The 23,401-nt window shown below is 37.5% G+C and overlaps 3 protein-coding genes and 1 long non-coding RNA gene across 4 annotated transcripts; 2 read left to right on the forward strand and 2 right to left on the reverse strand.

Moving 5' to 3' along the window:
• Positions 1-9: 9 nt before the first annotated feature.
• Positions 10-6,083, reverse strand: LOC143341380 (uncharacterized). The gene is made up of 11 exons (XM_076764268.1): positions 5,980-6,083; positions 4,043-5,876; positions 3,884-3,983; positions 3,700-3,810; positions 3,447-3,602; positions 3,330-3,377; positions 1,199-2,163; positions 950-1,049; positions 781-891; positions 300-455; positions 10-228 (listed from the first exon to the last, which is right to left on the reverse strand). Exons 2-11 carry the CDS (start codon positions 4,837-4,839, stop codon positions 178-180), a joined length of 2,595 nt encoding a protein of 864 aa, XP_076620383.1. The 5' UTR covers positions 4,840-5,876; positions 5,980-6,083; the 3' UTR covers positions 10-177.
• Positions 6,084-6,258: 175 nt separating this feature from the next.
• LOC143341262 (aquaporin AQPAe.a) lies at positions 6,259-8,810 on the forward strand. The gene is made up of 6 exons (XM_076764065.1): positions 6,259-6,779; positions 6,847-7,022; positions 7,265-7,408; positions 7,478-7,711; positions 7,815-7,895; positions 8,166-8,810. Exons 1-6 carry the CDS (start codon positions 6,761-6,763, stop codon positions 8,382-8,384), a joined length of 873 nt encoding a protein of 290 aa, XP_076620180.1. The 5' UTR covers positions 6,259-6,760; the 3' UTR covers positions 8,385-8,810.
• A 2,400-nt stretch (positions 8,811-11,210) lies between these two features.
• LOC143341274 (uncharacterized) lies at positions 11,211-23,115 on the forward strand. The gene is made up of 3 exons (XR_013079577.1): positions 11,211-11,563; positions 12,041-12,161; positions 13,355-23,115. It is a non-coding gene; the product is annotated as an uncharacterized LOC143341274 (long non-coding RNA).
• On the reverse strand, positions 11,715-18,952 carry LOC143341267 (protein lethal(2)essential for life). Its single transcript, XM_076764073.1, has 4 exons — positions 18,848-18,952; positions 17,067-17,318; positions 13,565-13,786; positions 11,715-11,972 (listed from the first exon to the last, which is right to left on the reverse strand). The coding sequence occupies exons 2-4, from the start codon at positions 17,316-17,318 to the stop codon at positions 11,871-11,873; spliced, it is 576 nt and encodes a 191-aa protein (XP_076620188.1). The 5' UTR covers positions 18,848-18,952; the 3' UTR covers positions 11,715-11,870.
• Positions 23,116-23,401: the final 286 nt, after the last annotated feature.

Raw genomic sequence — 23,401 nt, forward strand, 5'->3', positions numbered from 1 at the left:
CGGAAACGTATATAGGGAAAGAAATAATCTTGCCATGCTCGAAATATCATTCTCATTCAACTTGCAATACAACAGTTAAAGTATTTAATGGTACAAGTAATAATTCTCTGTATTATGATACATCACTTTTCGCCTCAAACATTTTAATTGCAATGGTTCTAGTATCTCGGAAAACTATCACGTCAATGCTCGCAACATATTCAAGAAAGTGACGGATGTCTTAACAACCTATTCATTTAAAAAATGTAGATTTTATAATCCAGATGTATAATCGATATTAATAATGTTTGAATACTTACATCGCTGAAAGTGCTGAGGGATAGGCTAACCATATTTCCTGCAGTAAGTTTCGTCGACAAATTTGACATTGCAATTATCAAAACCACGCTAAGTTTTCTGTTTCCTTTTAATCGGTACCATTCAACCATGTAAGACATTTCGCCAACCTGTTTACACTGTTGCAAAGTATATTTCGCTTAAAATTTTTAAACATTGCAGTCTGCACTGCATTAACGTTACATAATTGAAAATATCCTTTTAGAACCAATTCCAGATGTTGAAACGTTAAAGAAATACTTCTATATTTATCATTTGTCTTAAAAAGGATATAGATTGTATACCTTTTGACAAACATATATTCGTGCGAACATTATGGTAATGAAAAAGGGAATAGTTTTATTTTTTTCCATAACCAACGTAACTACTTATCGAAGAACGATAATAATGCAATATAAAGTACTTTAGGTAAAAAGTAATTCTGTAATTGAATGGATACTTTACCAGTTCCGCGACAAGCTCGCCTATATAACAAAATATGAAGATATTGAACAGAAAGGACATGAGTATGATAAAGTACGTCGCAGCAGAAGTTAATTCGTCCCAGTCCCACTCCTGTAACGTCGACACATTAATTTATTCTTTTAATTTTGTATGTTTCTCACTTGCGTACCATGATAATATAATATCCAAGAAGACATAAATTCAATGTACATCCAGCGAATTCCACGAGAGATATTTGTTGCAGTGCTTTCTCTGTAAGCGCTAAAAATCTGTAATTGCAAACAATGAAATTATCGAAGTACTTAATTTTGTCCAAAAATATAGTAAACCAGACTAGGAACGATTCTACAGACAACAATTGGACAAGAAATCGAATTGAGTACAGTTTCCAAGTCATCGAAAGATTTGTTTTACGCACTTCAGTATTCGAACGTGTTGATTTATGATGTTTGCGATTCTGCCATCCATAGTTTTACACATATCTGCTCGGCCGTCTATCAAATGACCCAGCCAGCACATTAAAACTTTCATCTGTCCACAAGCGTGCACCGCAAAAACAGCAGCCAGGCTGCATCCTGCGGCCGCTATTCCGTGAATCACGGCACCCCCTAGAAATTGAATCGAAAAAAAAATTTCGTTGACGGGACTGTACCGGGTGTCGACTATGCATCTCGAGAAAGGAAACACCATTGGAACAAAGGTTAGAGTTTCATTCTCTGCCGTAATCTTTCCGGTGCTAGTAGGCATCGCGATGTAGTAGAACACGAAACCGCTGTACATGAAAAAGGTGCTGATTTTTGCTACTTGTCTTCCGAAATTCGCGTTAGCTATCATGATGTTCTTATCTTCCGTGTGTTTAATGTTCCTCCAGTCCCATTCGATGCGCTGAACGCATTCGCGAATATCGTTCTGATGGACGATCAAAGAGTAGTATTTCAAGTACGCCATCACATAGAAGCTCAACGGACCGAATAGTTTGATTTTGTTGTAGACATCGTTTACGTCCAGTACCACATAAAAGACGCAAGGTATAAAAAGGAAACTTATCAAACCGTAACAAACTACGTTTATTGGACGCTTAGAGCATTTCTCGATTCCTGAGGTATTATGCAAATCTGGCCAGACACCCATCGGTTTTAAGAGCCACTGATTCCATTGAATGCTGAGGTTCATGTATTTCCTGTGCTCTTGCTCCGCAGTTGGAGATTCTAGTTTACTGGTTTCTGTCTTTTGCATCGTAAAAGCTCCTACGCTCGCTTGATACGTACTGAAAGCTCGCAGTCTTCTTACCGTTCGTAGGAAAACAAGGCTGCGCTTGCGCAGCTTTCCTGAGCCCTCTGGGAAGGGAACGCGGACTTGTACAAATGTGTAGAACGAAACCAACTGCCCTCAGAGGGTTCAAAACTCTTTCTTTGGCAACATTTTACGTTCGTCGCCGTGTGCATTATAAATGCGAATATAAGGATGATGCCTGTCGAACATCGATAAATTGATCTTTCAAAAGTTGTTAGACCACAGACACTGAGACCACTCAACAGGTACTGTTTATCGATTTCTGGATAATGCAATTTCTGAGATTTCGTTTTGCTATATATTGTATTTCAGGTATCTACTTTTTATTCTAATACTAAAAAAAATTAACAGAATTGGATATGGCTCGTGAGTGTTGTTGCATCTTGCGTATTGCGTATTTTTTATAGTATGGACAGTGATTGAAACCGTTCGTAATCTTTTCAAAATTCGTTTCATTTCTAGGTAGTAAACTTTCCTGTTATATTTCTAACTTTTTGACGCGAACATATAACATACATTTAGGAGATTTATCTGAGAAATACTTATTTCGATAATAGTGGCATAGAATCGCGAGGAGTGTGCTCAAATGAATTTTTATTGAAATAATTATATGTCGGAATCCATTAAAAAGTTTTTGTTCTCAAATTGAATGTTACTTCACATTGTGTAAATAACCTAATCGATACTTAAATTTAATCGATGCAAAGAATGTCATCGGAAACGCAAACGTGCGTCTGAGTTGGTTGTCTGGTTACCGAAACCCTTGAAAAAAAAAGTATTCGAAAAAGAAAAGAACAGAATTAAAAGGGTTACCAGACGGAAAGGACGTGCAGGGAAATTAGAAAAAGAATCCCTGCAAAGGACTCATCGGTTTACGTTGAACATTCTTCCGTGTTGTTAAAGTGTTTGTGTGATAATAAATAGTTATTAGTTTATCTAGTTAAAAGATTTAATGAAAAAAAAAATACATAGAATGGCGAGACAGAGGCTTGGCCGTCCGAGAGGACCTGATACAAGTAGCCCTAGAGAAATGGCCAATGAAATGGTTTCTCCGACATATATAAAATAATAAAATAACGAAGAAAATAACTTTCTTAAGAAAAATATCAATCGAAAATATATATAGAATAACAATTTTTTGTTCAAATTTGCATACGAGTAAGACAACTTTAACAATAATAATAGTTTTTATTCTTCGTTAGTGTTTTATAAATACCACCTTTCTCCGATTATGGTTGCCTGTTATGTCTTCATGCAGTTATTGTTCGCACGAAATTTAAATACGCCGCAGAAGATTTGCAAACCTAGAGAAATTTGTTCTTCTTTCGAATGCTTTTCGCGGATACTTAAAAAATTAATGTATCAAAACTTACGTCACAGAATGCTTGAAGCGAGATGTCAAATATATTAGCAGCGGTTAGATTCGTCGGACGCTTAGTTCTAAGTATGATCATTCTAATATTCATGACTGTATCGGTGGGAAGATCGTACCACCGTATGAAGTACATTGTTTCTCCTACTCTCTCACTCTTTACGATAAACAAAATACCATAAAATAGGTATTACGTACAAATTCAATGTCCACCAGTTGATTCATTTTTAGTGAAATTTGTTTAAAAAAGTCACCTCCTGTTTAAGACGATCGCCGATAAACGACATTATAAACACGTTGACAAAGATGGATGTCATCAGAACGAAATACGTTATCATGCTGAATGTTTTATGATCTTCCCATTCCTAGAAAATATTCTCAAAGTAATAGAACCGTCGAATGTAGTTTACCATGGTGTTTTTAGCTATTCTCCAGTACCACAAGCACTCCGTATTCGAGAAAACATATGATGATGGTGTTGCCGATTATTTCCGAAAAAAACACTATGCTCAAAGCTTTTTCGATCATTTCAGCAAACCTACAACCCATTTTCGTCGTTAGCTCGTTATACTGTTTAATACGCTATAACATCCTTACTCGATTGCTTGCAGATGATGCTCAACGATGGTTTTGAGGCGTTCTTGTATTTCCTTTTTATTGCCATTGAAAATAGTTTCGATCTTTCTGTTGACGACTTTGAACAAACCGTAACAATGCATCACGGTGGTGGCGATCAGGCTGCTAATTCCGGTATTAGTGGACAGTATTATGGTACTGATCACCATTTGCAAAACAAACATTATCTCGTAGATCGGCGACTCCTCGATCACGAAGAAAACATAGTTACTCAGATAAGGCAGAGGTATTTGTGTAGTATTGTCCCGTTTGACAACCCTATCCGACATGAAAGGCAGGATGATGTGATAGGGCAGAGCACCCCCGTAAGTAAATCCCAGATACACCGTTTGGAAAAATCGACCGATCTTTGCAGATCTTGTCATAATCAGTCGATCCTCCTCGCATTCGATGTTCTTGTATTGCTCTTCTATCTTTGTTAAACAGTATCTCATGTTCTTTTTATTGATGATCATTGTCCAGAATTTGATGATCCCCAAAAGACTGAATACTTGCGCGGCGATTACCTTCATGTACCGCGTCAGATTCTCGCAGTCGTGAAAGGTGTAGATTACGTGAGGTACAAGTAAGAAACACATCAAACTGAAAATTATTCCGATGTGAACGAACGTTTTGACAGTGCGTAGTAACGAATCGTCTTTATCCAATGGCCAGATGCCGGTTGGTTTCAGCAACGTTCTAGCAATGAGGATCGTATACTTGCTATCCGACTTGTAATTGACGTTTCGATAGTTTTGTTTACATTCGTTTTCCGTCATATCACCCGAACTATCTTCTTCGTCACCGATCTCTTCCAAGTCGCTGCGTCGATTTCGAAGAACTAGCGATAGTGTCGACAGAGAACGTCCCGATTGGCGCTTGCGTAAAAAGTTTCGCAGAACAATTTTCCGTGTGCATAGCGGTTGTAATTTTAAGACGCTTAAATCTACCGTTACGATTCCGGAAGATTGAACTAATACGATTATGCTGGGGTTTGCATACTACGAAAGTAAAATGCGCGTGGTGAACTGTACCGTAGAACAATTTTCGGAAAAGTACAGACTGTGAGCGATTTCGCATGAGTAAATCGCAATTGAAAGTTTGAAAAACGTTTCCTCGTATAAGATTCTCAGTAATCTATTCCCTGAGGTAGACACTCGACTGATTATTCGTTATGTCCGTGCTACGACATATCATTGCAGTACGTACATTATAGAACAAATGTATTGCTCTTGAGTAAAGGACAGTACTGATTTTTACAGATTTTCACGTTCAAGTTAAAATTACGATTAATGCGAATCGGAATTGTTCGCTATGCGATACATTATCTACCATCGGTGACATTGAAGTGCCCCAGGCTCATAAACTTGATGGCGGTGTTTTATTAAGTTGCATCATCGAGCACTGATTTGATAATGAATGCACTGTATCGTTACACGCGCCGATAAACCAAATTTTTTATAAATAGTATTGCGAAATGCGATTAGTGCCACGAGGGATAGTTCGCAATAGTGTTGTACGGTGGAGTATCGCGAGAATTTAATTTAAATGCATTGAAACAACATCGAGTATATTTACCATCGTCTTGTGATGTTTAAATGTATTATGTTTCAAGGTGTTTCATATGTATTTATATGTATATAAATATTCTATGATTTATTTCATAAAAGATGAAATAAATCATAGATTATTTTGTTATCACGATGTTTATTGGTAATATAGATGCAACTTTGTTCAACGACTTGAAAATTGAGAATATTCTTCATCGTCTGGAAAGTTTGCAAGCGTTGCGAGTGAGTTGTGACGGCAATAGAACCTATAATCATGAGCAAGTGATGTACTCGATAGAAAAAAGTTTTTTTTTAGAGATTGAAACGATTATACGAAAGAGAATGTCGTTTTGGTGATATTCTATATACTTAGTCGAATGACGATTACATGAAGTGGAACATTGAATATAAAATATTAACAGGTTGATGCATCGTTGGCGTTTTATAAATATCACATTTTTTCGACTACGGTATTCTTACAAATTTTCATTCCGTTCAAACCTACAATACTCGGTATCCGACTCATAATGTACGTAAAATGTTTTTCCAGCTTCTGATAGTGATTAGAAAAAAAAACGTTGGTAAACGGCGATTGGCGCGTGTAAAATGTACCATTGCGTCTATATTAGACCGCAAATTATGAAAGTAGAATCGGATATTGCAATTTAAAGTGTTGTTTAGAAGTGAAATTTCCGATGGTGTACGACCTGGAAGCAATTCCCCATGAATAAAACGCGATTTAAAGTTCGAAAGATATACAGTCTCATTTCCATGATTTTCTGTAATCTATCCAGGATGGTAGAAATTCCATTGTTTGTTCCTCGTGTTACAAAATATCATTGTAAGATGCATCACTCTTATGTGAAACACTGTATGGTCCGTTGTGTAACATTATTTACCTTGGCGAGATTCAAGTACCAGGAGCATGACAACTTTTTTAAATTCTTTGTCAAGCTGTACGATCGAGCACTGATTCGATGAAGAAAGCAACGTATCGTTACGCTCATCGATAAGACCCGTTTCTTTTCATATAATATTGCGAAATGCGATATCCGCCGATTAGTATTGTTAAAGTAATTTCAGCTGTGATTATTACAACAGTACCGTTACAGTAGCTGTTTGGTTTAAGCGAAAGACTTACTCGATCATCATGGAGAACGAATCGCAAAGTGAGTTTTTGAAATCGATCAAGAGACAACCGTACATTGAAACTGTACGTTTCCTGGTGTTTTTCAGAATCGATATGGTCTATGCAAAAGGGTACGACTACCATGTTTCTCGCTGAAGTGATAGGCACCGCGGTACTTTTATTTCTTGGTTGCATGGGCTCCGTCGGTTCTATGCAATCCCCGGTACCTACGCAACTGCAGATGTCCATAGCGTTTGGTATGACTGTCAATGTGCTGATCATGGTAAGAATACTTGATTCGTTAACACATAAACTTGATTGAGCGGGAAGCGAAATATTAGTGTCATTAGTGCACAAACGACATAATTCTGTAAGTAAAGTTTACACGTTATTCATAAATGACGCATCGTATTCGAAAAAGTAGTTTCGTACCAAGGAGTTGCATATACGAGAAATCTGCGCATCTTGTTCTAGCACATTTTCATAGTTTTATTGCGACTATAGAAAACATGACCGTTGTCGTAGATGTTGGGTCACATAAGCGGTGCACATTTCAATCCAGCTGTCACGATCGGGGCGGTCATCGTCGGACTTAAAACTATACCAACTGGTATCGTTTACATAGTGGGTCAATTCATTGGCGCTATGCTTGGATTCGGAATGCTAACGGTACGAGTACCTATTAGTTTTATCTGTTTCTCGTGTATACACGTTTATAATAGAATTTAACTCGGGTAGGTGGTGACTCCACCCGAGTTGCTCCACAACGGAAATGTGTCGGCGGCGTCAAACTTTTGCGTGACTACCGTCTATGAAGGCGTCACTAGCGTGCAGGCGATTTTAATCGAGATAGTTTGCACGTCGGTTATACTTTGCACAGCATGCGCTACTTGGGACCCTAGATGCGGGAATGTCGCGGATTCCATGGCGATTAAATTTGGTTTTGCAGTTGTTGGTATTTCAGCCGCAGCGGTAAATGTTATTTTACTTTACGATTCTCGAAGAACACTACAATTGTTCGATAATCTATACTACCGTGAACAAGGGTAACCTTAAACGATATTGTTCGTTTTAGGCGCCCTATACTGGTTGCAGCATGAATCCGGCACGTAGTTTCGCCCCTGCTCTTTTCTTAGGGAATTGGAAGGATCAATGGGTGAGCTCGATCTTTTAATTCGTGCGATTGATCGACTCGTTCAAAGATTTACAAATTATTTCTGCGCGATATTATATACGATTTAATCTTCAGCGTTCTCGATAACGAACACACGAGCCTCGTTACATTTGATTTTCCTTGCTGATGTTATCGTTTCGACGCTGTTTTTTCATAGATTCAGAATAAGACGAGTGCAAACATGTTCGTTATTGCACAGATTAGATTGCATTATAGGTTACGATAATAGGTTTTTAATTGAACTTTCTTCAGATTTACTGGTTCGGACCGACCGTAGGAGCTTTTCTTGGATCGTACACTTATCAGCTTCTGTTTTTGGAGAAGGAAACGAACATGACTGGCGACGAACATACTTTCATAGAAATGAATTCGAGAAATTCTACCAGATCAATGTATCCAGAACACGATGACAATTTAAATCCACCCAAGGAAAATATTAAAGTGGAAAGTCTCGAAGTCATACAAGCTTGAGAGGATAATGTTAACACTTAAAGACGAATAGGTACGAAATTTTATACATTTTGTATATACTTTATATCTGTTACCATTGGCTGGTAACAGTCTTCCATGATGATTCAAGTAGTTCGTAGGAACTGCCAGCGATGCCACTATATCGAACCCAATGCAATGGCGTTCTTTATATTTCCCTTGAGAAATAATTTTGATCTCACTGCCCATGTTATTTGAATTTTATATATGCACGTGAACGTTTAGTTCAATTACTTTATTATTCCGTTACGCTATACAACCAAACAGAATAATTTGTTTAAAAATTCACATTGTTTAATATTCCTTGACAATACGTTATATATAAATGTATTATGGTATTGAAGAAAGTTTCAAATATTAAAAAAATGCAAATATTTGAACATAAAATTTGAAAATCTTATTCTTATAAACGAAATATACATAAGCACAAATATAGTTTAAGATACGTAAAGAGAATATTATTTTTTATGGTACCCTTGCCCAAATTCTAGCCGATGATATTATTTACAACATTAAGGCAACGTTTAAGGATCTTTCTATTTTTATAGGATTGTATCTGATTTTGAAAATTCATATAATCGTTAAGCATATTTATATTATTGTATTATAGTATAGTTTTTAAAAACGTTTGTTACGTCTAAGCATGAAAGTGTCTATTTTCGTCGATAGAATACTGTACATATGTTTTCAGAGGTATAGCGTGGCCAGAAACTGAATCAATAATGGGGTGAACCATAGATGGTTCTAGAATTTTAGCTTTGGAGGTTGAATTTGTTACTAAAAAAGTATCAGCGTACCGTTCAATGGTAATTTCGTTGGTAGACAGCGTATAGCAAAAGTTATGGTGCAAACTTTGTTTCTCTTGAGTTACACGTTGTTGCACAACGCACGAATTTACTCGAGCTAACGTAGGGTATAAACCTATAATTATCAGTTCTTTTAAACGGGTTAGATTTCGTTTAGAAGTTTTAGATGGGTTGCACGCAGGGGATTGCAAATGTTACAGCTTTTTCGAACTCGACGTTGCTTAGTTACTTTCATCGGTGCATTTAAAACGAATTTTATCGTATTTGGAAACACGAAAAACCGTATCATCGGGGAATGTAAAACATTTAGAAAATTGTAGAAATACCGGTAGTAGCAGTAAAAAGTGAACCTGTTTTTCCAATCGAGTGATATAATTTTTTGTTTACATTCTGATAAAGAATTTTGAGACGAGTGCAATGACCTATAATTTGAGGTCATTAATATTGAGTACCTTTGATTAGACACTTTTTTTCTATTGTGAGAAGCAAGTAAATTATTCGGATGACCTGTTTTAAATGCCCCACCCTGTATACGTATAAAACTCGAGAGCTGCAACTATTGATTACCTGCTGCATCTACCCATAGAACATTCCACTCTCCGACAGACTCCATTACTCGAAATACGAGATTTTCAATTTTGAAGGAAAATAATTCGACGAAAACCACTCTTTAGCAAAACAAGGTTCGTGAACTGCTAGATGGTCCTGTTGTAAAATACAGTTTTGCATTTCAAAAAAATTTTGTGGGCTTTCCAAAATTCATGTTACAACTACTACCTCTTGATAGAACTTATTCTTCTTAATTTTTATTAGAAAAGATTGATGGAACTATGAGAATTTCGTTCGCTGTATACACCTATGGATCGTTTCTAAAGTTTTATCTGTTTGTACATGCACGAAAATGTATTCACAATTGTCTATACATGTAGTCTACATCTGTCCGATCGTGTCAACCAGCACGTCCGCTCTACTTTTGCTTTCTTTACGTCTCTCGAAGCATCTGCGCATCATTGTACTCGCTTCCGCAAAACGGTACGTTGCTCCTTACCCTTGTCCCAAAGTTAATCCTGCTCCGTTAGACGTTATAGTATGTATTATGCGCTCGAACACTACACAAAGAGTTTGAATCGTGGGGATACCAAGCATTTTCGGCATGACCCTCGTTCCCATGAATGAAAAATGGAATTAATTCTATGTTTTCAAGACGCGACACGTACACATAGAAATCGAAAGATGCGTAAAGAAAATCGATAAAGCTGCAGCTGCGACGTGAGAACGTGTAGATATTGCGCAATAGTACGTAACCTTCGCAAAGGGACGATGGCAGTTTTGAAACGTCATCACAGCGATAACACGATGCGTATAATATTACCGCATGTTTGCGTCTTCGATCGCAAGTTTTATGACGGTCTTACGCTATATTGATACATTAACGCAAAGTGTCATTTACCATTTACTTTACAATAGTACCCATTCTAACGAGAATGTCGAGCTCTTATCTTGACAGAGCGTATACAATAAGAATAAAAAAGAGCATCGTTCACCGATCGACTCGTCGAGTGTAAACTCGCGTTGCAGGAGATATGTATTGAGAAATAGTATCTATGATCTTGTGGTGTTAAAGTAATTAACAATAAATATGCTAGGAACCACTTTAGATGCGAAAACGTTTCAGAAATGTCGCGTAGTAGGCATCGTAATAAAGTACAACCTCGGCCTGCCCTTGATTCGAGAAACTACGCACCAGGAAACAGCCCTACCCTACGATCTAACCATCGAAACAAATAAATCGTTCGTAGTTACGTTATTCGTTTACAGCACACACACGACCCAACCGTTTTAAAAGAGAGAATGAAGAAATACAGGCTTGTGTAGGGTCGGTTATGGTGGGGCTTAAGCAGCGGAACGTGCTAGAAATCTCGTCACGCGTCTACCGATCAATACTCGGTATTTTCATATTTTTCCCGTCGAACGTACGAAAATTGTCATAAACGTGGCATAAAATGACAGTTTACGACACGGGGAACATGTCTGTATCAGTGGTCAGGAAATAAGTAATTGGGAAAGAGTCGAAATTTTTGAAGAAAGGAATGTGCGCAGTAATATGTTGGGTGCCGGTGCGAGTCTCGAACGTTCTACACTGCGTCGCCGCACGCCTATATAAGAGCGCCGGCCGGTCCGCCTCGGCGCATTTGTAAATTAACTTTCGTTCAGTTCGGACGTGACGAACACCCGAAGACCCATCAACCAGTGACCACATCTTCGATTCTTTTACGTGGTCTCACCAGGCTGCTGACAACAGGACGTTAAAATGTAGACAAGAGGTATATCCGGTGCGGAGTGCGACAGTTTACCGTGGGTATTTCTTTACAAATATTACACTTTATTTTTTTTTAGTAGTTCTTTTTGTCTGTTGCGTCGAATGCTACCGCTTCGTCGATATTACTTTTCGTTTATCTATTTAACTCATCGTAACCAACCACTCGTTTTGTTCGCGATTACTAAGGAAATTTTCAAATACTTGTATAATGTTCTGTATATGATTCTATCGTATTGTATTGTTACAAAATTTTACTAAATACATTGTGCTATACGAAGAATTTAATACAAATTTTAATATAAAAATAAACGCAACGTAGAACTTTTTTGAAGATAATACTATTTAATTTTGTTCCGTAGTAGTTTCTATTTTGATAGGCTTGCTCGCGGGTTCCCCAGTCTTCACAATTTCGACCACTCGTTCGGTTCCGCTAGGTGTCGCGACCTAAAATAAAAAACAGCAAGTATTCAGTAAGCTATAGATGAGACTTTTATATATTTGTGTTTTTGTAGTGCACCCTACGGGGTCGGTGCTTGAACTATCCGTGCGCAACGATATATTGGTCCGACTAATTCGAAATTTCTCCGCATTTCGAATTGTTTGAGAAGAGCACTTCGAGATCACATGCATTAGGTAAGCGGTCGTTGCACCGAGGTATTTCAATTATGTTGTTACGTTCTCTAATCGTTGACGTAGCTTCTTGAAAATGGACGCGCATATTAGATAAGAACTATGGCTCGCGGTGTCGCTACTCGGTATTTTCTTACGTCTATTGATAGTCAAAAGTTAATTCCAAGTTCAAATTTGTGAGAAATACATGTTATAGGTAAACATGATCATGAAATGTAGCGGCACTCTGACCCTATTATAGTAACTGAGTCAGGCTCTGTGGTTCCATTCTAAGCGAGGATAGAAAAATATCACTGTATCAATTGTATTCATTCTTTCTAGTACATTTGTACAGTACAGTAGTAGTTCACGATGATCGTCTCTTTTTAGAGACAAAAGGAATTAAGGAAATCGATCGTTGCAATCAAGATTAGATAATTTACAAAAAGGTGCAATTAAATTTTCCTCTGATTTTCTTTTATCTTCGCTTAGAAGTGACGACATATACACATATAATCTGCCATAGTTACTGGAATCACCTTGCGTATATGTATCGACATGTACATATACAGGGTGTTCAACCACCCCTGGGAAAAATTTTAATGGGTGATTCTAGAGGCTAAAATAAGACGAAAATCAAGAATATCAATTTGTTGATTGAGGCTTTGTTAAAGTTATTAAAAAATTTCAAATAGTTTTAAAATTATTTTTTGCTGTGGGGGTGAATTACAATAATTTTTGGTGAATAGACATATCCCCGAATTTCTATGCAGTTTCGAGAAAAAAAATTCTTTACCGAAAATATATACTCTGTGGTCGGAAATGTTTCTATATCTTCCTAAGGAAGCCTCAACATTAGTATCCTTGATTTTCGTCTTTTTGGCCTCCAGAAACTCCCATTAAAATTTTTCCCAAGGTTGGCCGAACACCCTGTACACACGGAATATGTAGTGTCTCGCTGTTAGTCCCTATGTTAATAGGTTGTGTACAGTAGGTATATTTTCATGATACCTGCTTCGATATTCAGAATGTGAAAGTACCGACTTATAATTCTAACGAGGAACACTTTGCTAGTCGTACTTTATCGATTTTAACCGATATAAACTCGAGTCGGGTGCGGCTCTTTAAAATTTTTAGTTAAAGTCGATAAACGCGTATTTTACGAATGTTGCCTCACTCGCTTGAAACTCTTTAATACGAGATTGTTCTTTTTATAGTTTAGAGCAGAGTCATAATTTGATCGAGATAAATCGTCGGGACCGTCTTCTTTAAACCGAATATCTACCACGAGGGCACACGGATCGTTGGAATTGAGAAAAGACAAAACCGAACCGAAACAAAAAACCGCGAGCGAGGTTTTTACGCGGCCGTAGGTTGCGAATCTTCGCGATTCGCCCCGGCTCTCACCCTCTCTCTTCGTCTTGTACCTTTTTGGGTGCCGTAATAGTTAGGACACCATCCGAAGAAAGGCTCGAGGTAATGTTGATCACGTCGTAAGATGGAGGCAAGATGTATCTGCGAACAAAGCGTCTGCTGACAAATCCGTGTTCGTCTTGCCTCTCTTCGTGTTTGGCTTCGACGATAACGTTATTATCGACAGTCTTCACCGTGATTTCTTCCGGTGAGAATTGCTGAACATCCAATATTACCTGCAAAAAATCACACCGAAGTAAATACAAATTAAAATTTAACTCGTCAAGACGTAAACCAATATATCTCTTCTCTGCCATACGGATAGGGGCAAAAACTGTTCGAATACCGCACTAAAAAGAGGGAGAAATTTTTTCTCGAGAGTAGGAGAGAAAGACCAAAATGATAAATATTTTACACGTTGCGAGTGCCGCTGCTGCATACACAGACACACTGCGCCTAAATTTCTGTACATAGAATTTCGTATCCGAATCATTTTCTATGATTTTACCGTTGATCACTCGAGAAGTATTTATTTTTATATAGAGATTATTAATATACATAGTGGAAAGGGAGGAGAGATCCGAAAGTTTCAAGAACCGTTTTAGCCCCGGAAGCCAAGTGCCCCCGTTTCAGGGGGTGCTCCGCCGACACACACTTTCTCGGTTCTTTTTTCAGAAAACGGAAAGACTGATTCGCGCGACACGATCCACTTTTTTCGAATTTTCAAGAGTCTATTTGACGTTCAGAAATGCAACGGAACGCAAAAGAAACTCTTTCGAGAATGAAAGATATAACGTGGCAAAAGCCAAACTGTGATTTTTAGGAACGTACTTCCGGTGTTAGAGCGTGTTCGTCAGAGAATTAATACCGCGTACGATCGGAGTGTACTTTCTTTTTATACGATTTTTGAGTCGCGTTGAGAGAAAAAGTAGTTTTCGAGACTTGATTTTATCCCGCCAATCTACCCCCCTCTATATCAGAGGGGTCCCGAAACGTTTCAACTTGCACTCATACGCGATTGCGTGAACCATTAGTGGAAGAGCGAGAGGAATATCAAAAGCATATTTCCGTGTCACGAGATATTATCATGCAGAAGTCTGCGAAGTAAATGCCGACGAAAAACTGTAGAATTAGCAGTTCTAGTGGCAGAAATCGGTTTTCGGGCCTTCTGGTGTTCCAGTTTTCTAATTCGTTTTGTTAAACTGAGTTTCTAAAATGTGCATTACCGTACTTCCGTTCCGTTCTTTTCGAATTGATCATTATTTTACGATCGTTAGACGCCATTCTCTTTCGTAGAGTAGTTACCATTTAAAATTTTCACTATATTTTTCTGTTTCTTCGGTATGGTAGTTGCATTGTCTTGTTTCTTACATTTGTTTAAGATTCGTAAAAATCTGAGAAAAATAATTCAAGGAGAAGGTACACTTTAAATTCTCTCAGCCTAATTTATCAACCGTTAATCTGTAAACTTAATGATATATTTCGCTCTTCGTACCGGAAATTCGGAAGCAAAGATTCACATTGTCCATGGGCCATGAAAACTAATTAGCAGTTATTATGAATAACTCGCGACCGATATAATATGTTAATCGACAAGTTGAAATCATTACCGAGTTACTAAGTTACAATTTAAACGGACGCGTATTGTCGGTATAGACTTAATTACAAGGGGTTGTGTGCGTGTGGTTGTACGTGTAACATTTTACGCTCACGAGAAATATATTTCGGATGTTTTATCCAGTTCTAATTGTAACATCGACATGTAGTCAAGGAGACAAAATATCCGATTTATTCGACGTTTTTTTTTTTTCTTTTTGCTTTGTTTTGAAGAAAAGCGGAAAAAGTGCCTTTTCTTTAAATTAATTTGGAAGCTTCCTTCTTTCACGATAATTCTTCGATCCCGTTTAGAGAACACTTAGGTTTTATCAAAACATTGTTTCTTTCACTCAATATATTTTTTAAATATATTATTTCAAATTGATATTTAGTATTTCCGGTAAAATTTTAATTCGTATATTCAGAACCAAATTCATCACTCCCTCTACAGATATGTCCTGTAAGAATAACGACGGCTATCTCATAACTTTCTGTTCTTAGGGAGTTGTGCGATAGTCGTTAATTTCGTGGTGCTACATACAAGGTCGATACTAAATTAAGTTATCGTTAACGTAAATTCCAAACATACATATGTATGATGCTCGAAATCGTATTATCAAAATTTCATGTAAGTTTTCATAAGCGTTTCTCAGATGCTTGAAATCGCGTTAGAAGCTTTCTCCAGGTTTAAAGAAGCACCGCCATAAGTAACCTGTAGTACTCTTGGACGAATTTTTTGAACTCAAGGTGCCGGAAAATTCTGACAATGAAAATTTCTTCTTTATAGAAGAAACGATTTTTCGTTGGATTTATTTTTAGGCTTTTCTTCCGTTGACGCACGATTTAATAATACTTTTGTAATCCTTATTTCTAGATCTCTCTGTGCGCGAGTTGGGAACTTGCAAAGCACGGGAGATGATCCGTTCGTTATAATAGAACTTTTCTTCGAAACATTGCTTGCGATAAGTTTGAAGCATCTTAATTACGAAATTGTTCTGTTCAGTGCAAAGCTTTCATCGATTCGAGGTCGCTTTTCATCTTCTGTCATTAGATATAAATTTTGACAGTAATCTCACGTAAGCTACACGAGGTAGACACCTACGGGTAAAGATCAAAGTACACGCTATGTCCTTTCCCGATCGAAATAATTTTTTATAATATCCGCTACTCGCCACCCTTCAAAGACAATTGATTACCACATTAAACGATAACGTTGAAAAGAATATCCGACACTTTCGATATGGCTGGTACACATCGCTTGCTTAGTCTTCGTATTCAAAACTAACTAAACACCACCCGAGTGTACATTTTCAACCCTTAAAACGGAGTACACCCGCAAAAGCAGCAGCAGTACACCTACTTAAAATTTACTGAGAACCGCGTGCCATTCAAATTGCTCGAAATTCGAATTCAACCAAAATTACCAAATTCCAAAGACAATTTTAACAAAACACAAGATATCGAATGCTTTTAGAATCTTTCGGTTATCGACAAACGGTGTAACATCTTATTAGCCGCGGCCGTAGTTTTCCAATCGATATATTTCGATCCGTATCCATAGTTACCACTCGACCCAAAAGGTAATCGCAACACCATACCTGTTGTCCTCGGCAATAGGTGTGGTGCGTACCGTCGAGTGATAACTATGGATATGGCTCGCGCTTCTCTACGCAATAGTTTATCACGATGACTTAAAAAAAAACAAAACCGTCGTTATTGATCGTTGTTTGCCATTTCTACCCACGAAAGTAGCGAAAGATTTCGACACTTCCTTTTTGATCGCTGTAAACGCGCACCAGCTTTGCAAGTTCCGAGTTCGATTTGAAGTCGAGTGACGAGCAGCGATGAAAATCATTCTTTCGATCAAGAATTACGCGTGTTGCCCGTAAAAAAAAAAAAAAAAACGATCAAATCACCAACCTGGAAGTTGTCTTTGCTGTCGATCTGAACTGTGCTAGATCCGGTAGAGCGTTGTCGCGTAATGTTCCTCCACGGACGGTAGTATCTGTTGCCAATAATCGAACGCAGGGGTCTGTCGAGACTTAGATCAGAGAATCTAGATACCAAATCATCTCGGTCTAGTCCGCTGCCAAAATGCTGGTCCATCAATCTGGACACTGGGCGATCGAAATCGTCCCACCAGTCGCGAAATATTAGAGGTACCACCGACATCTGTGGAACCGGTGAATAAAGAAAACAAATTCTGGTTTATTTCTTGCTTTCCGCTTTCGAACGTGAAATGTGAGAAAAAGGGGTACAATGAGTGTTCGAGATAATAAAAACACGTGTACGAGGAATAATCGTAATCGATCGCCGATTAAGAATTAGGCTAAGTTTAAAACGTGCTAGATCCAAGATTTATTCGACTCAAAACGCGCGAATGTGGTAATCGCATCGTTACGGTGATACTGCAAATCTATTTAGAGTAACGAGCATCATATCTTAATAACAAATTAAAAATACGCGACGATTAAAATTTCCTTTCTCGGTTCTACTAGTGCGTTGAGAAGATACCGAAGTTTCGTAATTTACGAAAATACGAAGTAATAACGTAATGTGTAGGAATTATCGATATTGAAGGCATTACTTTTCTTTACGCGTTTGATTTCTTTAAATGTTTGACAAACTGTGAACGTAGATACACCTTAGATTGTGTTTGCGATCATCATTTAAACGCTACACGATGATCAGCAAAAATAACATCCGATTAACCATGAAACAAAATTTCGCAGATACAACGGGAACAACCTTGGAACGTATTGCGTTATTTTTTCTTTTTTCTTTTTTTTAGAAATTGACATCGAAAGCGACGAACTTTCTCGTGTTCTGTAAATGTTCACGAATGAAAACGTCAATTTAGAATTAAAATCGTGTCGAACAATAAAAGAGATAGGAAGTCGTAAACGGTACGCGTTGTTTCGAGGCACGTCAGCCATTGTCCACGCGTTAAGGTAAACAAAGCGGTGCATTTTCATCGAACCCTGCGGAATTAAGTTGAGTTAGCTTTTAGGATTAGATCTGGGTCAGTTAGGTTAATAATTTAGGCGCTAGATGAGAAACAACACGGTATTAATCGTTAGTGAAACTACTAAAGCGCGCGAAGGTTGCTAAAAGGGTATATTAATTCTGTCCGCCGCGTATAAAGCGATCTCGATTACAGTAATACCAGAAATACATTTCTTGACAGTGTGTATTATCTTCGAGATACAAATTATCAGACTTGAGACAAATTTTTAAACGCACACAGTTTTGAGAAGGAACAGACGAAGAAAGGAAGTGGTTGAACGCGTCGTATGGTATCGTAACGGTTATTATTTAGATGTTAAAGATCAGTGCTTTTCGGCATATTTAACGAATAAGTTAGTCTGCTAAGTTACTCGATATTTACTAACTAGTAGTTAATAACTACGGATAAATAAAACGTATCCTAGATATAATAGCCTCTTTGGGGATCGCGTTACGCGTTGAAAATAACCATCGATTCGCGCTGAAACGATCGAATCTGAAGAGGCGATGCGAACTCAGACCAAAAGCAGCACTACTTCTAATGCATGTAAATTATCGTAGATGTGTATTAGCATTTAAGTACCGGTTAGAATTCTCACTATTTTTAGGTTACTATTTCGCGGAAAGCGTTTTAGTCCGGCGAAAGCAAGAACACAGACCGATCGTAAGCACAAAACGAGCAACAGAGTTACTACCGTGTCGTGTTTTCGGAAACGTTGATTCGGCAAATCGGGAGACAACTCCGATTTTTCTCCGTTGAAACGGATTAAAGCTGTTGACGAAAGAATTTGACTGACTCGATCGCGGAAACGCGAGAAGCTTAAATAGGCTGTCCGTATGAGCGATCCGATGCCCACGCGTAGAACCAACGAAATTTCAGATACTCCCACATAACGTTCACGTGACGTATACACTGAGTTTCTGCCTAAAAATACACCGAATGGATGTTAAAGGCGCGAGGAGGGGTAGGATTCTCGCGCTAGTATCCAATATGATTCAATGTTCTGATAATTTTGTCATTCTGATACATGCATCTGTTATTCTCTTCTAAATTCGTGAAGGCGTCATAGTGTTGCTAAAGAATAGTAATAAAGAACTGAAGAGTAATGGACAAAATAGCTGATTCTACAACAATCTTGGCCCCACGAGCGTTCCAACGTCAAACCTTTCGTGCACCCATGCGGTCATTGCTTTGGTCAATTTGCATATATCCTTCACTGTCGTACGTAGGAGAGTGTCCTGTGGATATATGTATATCTGCTGTGAAGTAGTTTTTCAACTAACGCGAGTGTACGTATTGACTAAAATACCCCCACCCAGACCACCAGTTTATCGTTTGATTTGTTTTACCAAAATAGAGTCGAGAGAAAAACGCATCGCGTGTTTCAGCTTTGTGTTACGATGAAAGTTGTTCCCTATGTCTGCTTGTATCATGTACATTAACTACTCGACAAAAAGGCTCCTTGGGGCCATCTTCCATGCCCCTTTTGACCACTTGTTTTGTACAATCTTACCGAAACAAAGGTGTGATATATATGTGTAGATACATACATCATACATATGGATGTGTATATCAGCCAATCTAATCTTGCACGTAACGTCATTCCATGTTACAGTCGAGATGATATATCCCTGCTTCGAACGAAGGGAGTTTCTAACATTTGAACTCATATGTGTATTATATTACAATACGAAATACGACTAAAATTATAGTAATATATTTTACGAGGGGCAATCGCGAATTTGAAAATTCAAAAAATGTAGAATCGTGCAGAATCGGCGGGTTCGTTCGTGAAGCAAAACTATTTTTCGTTCGTGCGAAATCTCGATTTCAGGATGTCGAAATAAAAATAACGCGAGTTACTAGCATAACAGGGAAAATCACATTTAATAGTGGTAAACGTTGAAAGTGTAGATCAGTAATAACATACGACTGTTGAACCGTAGTTTTTAGTAACGAATTGAAATTAACGGTTTATCGACGTTAACGGTTTCAATGAAAGCGAGTCGTAAAAAATCTGTACGCGTCACGTTACTCGATATATCGATATAAAATTTGCATTATGCATTACTCGACCGTTGTTACCTTATTCATTGTGCAAACCATGCGTTAAGTGCATATTAAGATTAAAGCTATTCTAGTCAGGCTGATATTAATGTTGGATCATACGAAAGGCAGTAGTTGAACTCGCCTCTAAGCGTCGCAAATACTCTCTTACATATACAAGCATTAATTCAGGCTCAATTATGACCAGTGACGACCGATGAAGTGAATAAATACTTGGTAATTGCATGTTCTGGTAGTTAAAAAGCTATATAAAACAAATAGCCAATTCCCATTCCAATACCACGCGTTGTAATACTTGTAACAATGTAATCGCTGCTAGGGTTTGAGATTCTTCAAGTCCGTTTACCGAGTTCTTAACTATATTTCTCGCTTTCTCTCGAATCTCGGCACCGCGTTTTCGGCGACCTCCGAGTTCTCCCACCTGCTCTATTAAAAGGCTCATGATCTTAAATTAATCTAGGAAGAACGATTTATGAAATCTTTATCATATTTATAGCGACGTAAAATATTCTTTGGGATACATCTTGCGAAGATATGGACCCCAAGATTGGTTCTCGACAATATCACATCAGATATGGCGGCATAAATGTTGGTCTATCGTTCCTTGAAAGTATCGTTAAGGGCTCTATACGGTTGAAGACAACGGGGAATTTTGTTATATTAACTGAGCCAGCACTTGATCGTTCCATTCTTTAATGCGTGGTGCGGTTGCTTTGCATAGCTCGTTTATTGTGCCTTCGCACCCCTTTCCCCCTCGATACTAAAATTGGGGTTTCCAAATTGCTAATGATTCTTAGGCTCTTCGTATCGTTATCCTTTGTGTCGCCTATGAGATCGTGTCCTAATCAGGGTTCAATATTTAAATATATTGAATGATATTTCCCGATTTTCCAACACTTCGCGACATTCCAACAACTAAGTTGGCTTTTCCATCTTGGCCATCTTTATCGCCAATAATAAATGCTGCAGATACAAAATTCTCTTCTGCAAGTACAATAAAACTCGTGCAATAAATAAGTAAAAAAGTACAACTTGCGACAGAATATCGACAGAATCAAGCACATAATAATCATGCTTAAATAATGCTACGGATTGGTACCGATTTCGTCTCAAATTATAATTCCGCACGAACAAAAACATTAGTTTATGCTAAGAACGAACTACTCTGCTTGCACGCAATTTTCAGTTTCTTGAATTTTTTAGTGCTCGATGATCCCTTGTGTTAGTTTTTGTAAGGAAACGACTTAAAGAAAAAAGGAAAAAGGATGAGTTTCGTGTTAACGCGATTCTCGTCATCAAAAAAATTTTCGATTAGAATTTGTTTTAATTTTGATTATTCACTATTTACGATACTTGTATTATATTATAGCGTTGTATGTTATCGACTAGGATACGTGTTATTTGGCCAATTTATTATTCCTACTTATTGTTAGCGAAAAGTGCGAATATAATACGCACAAAAAAAAATTACTGGCTTCCGATTTCCTATAAATTTAAGTGATGTGTGATTAGTAGGTGTTGTAACTGGCAAGTGAAGACTCTGACGAGTAAAGACTGATGACGAGACGTCTAATAAAAAAAATCGAAAGTCGAATTCTCCCTTCCAGTGCGCCCTCAGCGTGATGCCTTGGGAAGGGGGTACGCGATTTGTGGGGGCGAGTCGGTCGCCGAAGAACGTTCAAGGGACGTACTTTGCATTTTTACCTATGTGCAGTTTTCTGGTTGGTATTTTCGAGGTTTATAGTAAGGACAATGGCACGCAGACGACCAGAATAATGAAATTACATTTCGGAGATACGAGTTTTTTTAACTCTGTCTTGAGCCTCTCCTTAACGGTGAATCACAGCGACATGCTGTGTTGCAACTTTCAACAAATATAAAAATTCTTTTATATAGATACCACGTTATCGTTAACTTACGCACTGTAACACGAATCAAACGCAAATATTAATCTCCCAACAATGTAGTCAGAAACAACTCTTCTAACGGGACAAAAAAATGCAAACGATTAAAGGAAAACTTACGTGAGAGAGCACTTTGTTAGCTGGTAAAACTAGATATATTCAGGGTGTACGTATATAATTTATTTTTAAGTTTACCCAACACCTCAGGATAAGTCATTGTGCGGCATTATATAGTGATAATAATAGGATTAATATGATTAATAAAGATTAGGTAATGCGTAATCGACCTCAAATACGCTAAATCAATAAATCCAATTACATCATTCTACGTACTTTCATGTTTTAAATGTTGTCGGATAAATCTTACGATCGTTTTTTAAAATATTACTACAAAAATGTACGTGAAACTGTCTCTATCGTCCATTAGGATGAAACTACGTGTCTCTTTGATGCTGGATAAAACGACTTCGATTATTCGAATGCCCAAATAATGAAAGAATACTGTTAAGAGTTTATCTCTGCGTGTGTTGTATACATATATAAAAGTATATACTGCGAATTAGTGTTTGTAATTCCCTGTACTTTGTGACTTAGTAACAAGTTTTGTATCGATTCTTGTAATATTTACAAATGGCTTTCACCGATTGCGCTACGTGTTGCTTCGTTGCTTAGGTTACAATAACGAAAACTGTTAGATCCTAAAGAGAATCAGGACGCGTATGCATATTATTTTACATTCTACTTATGGCAACACTGAAATACGTTAAGTTTTCCTCGCATACAGGCATCGTATACGTAAAAAAAAAAACAGACTATGTAACTGCAAACGCGTGTCGTTCCCTTAGAAATTTATAAAAAATTATACGTGTTAAATTTTTGACGATCCGAAATGATATATCACATTTCATACTGTAACGTTTTGCAACATTTAGTAATTAGTATTTAAACATCTTCTATTGGCTGAGAAACAATAAAGTGAATATTTGACATACACGAAGTCTTTTCCATTCGAAAGCAAAACCAGATAAAACCAGATCCTTCCTTGGAGAGAAAAGGTACTGTAATTATTAAATATTGAATTTTTTTTGCGAATCTTCGAAATTTTATGTACAATTTACGGTAAAAGTTAAAATTCAGCCGAATTAGGTCAATGAGTAATGGAGCAAAATTAAAAATAGTCGAAAAAAATGCATGCGATATTCTATATCTAGTTCCTTCGTACTCTTCTGTCTGATATTTAGGGAAAGAAACTCTGGCTAACGATAGATCCATACGAG

Source organism: Colletes latitarsis, chromosome 4 (assembly GCF_051014445.1).
Source record: "Colletes latitarsis isolate SP2378_abdomen chromosome 4, iyColLati1, whole genome shotgun sequence".
Classification (NCBI taxonomy): domain Eukaryota; kingdom Metazoa; phylum Arthropoda; class Insecta; order Hymenoptera; family Colletidae; genus Colletes; species Colletes latitarsis.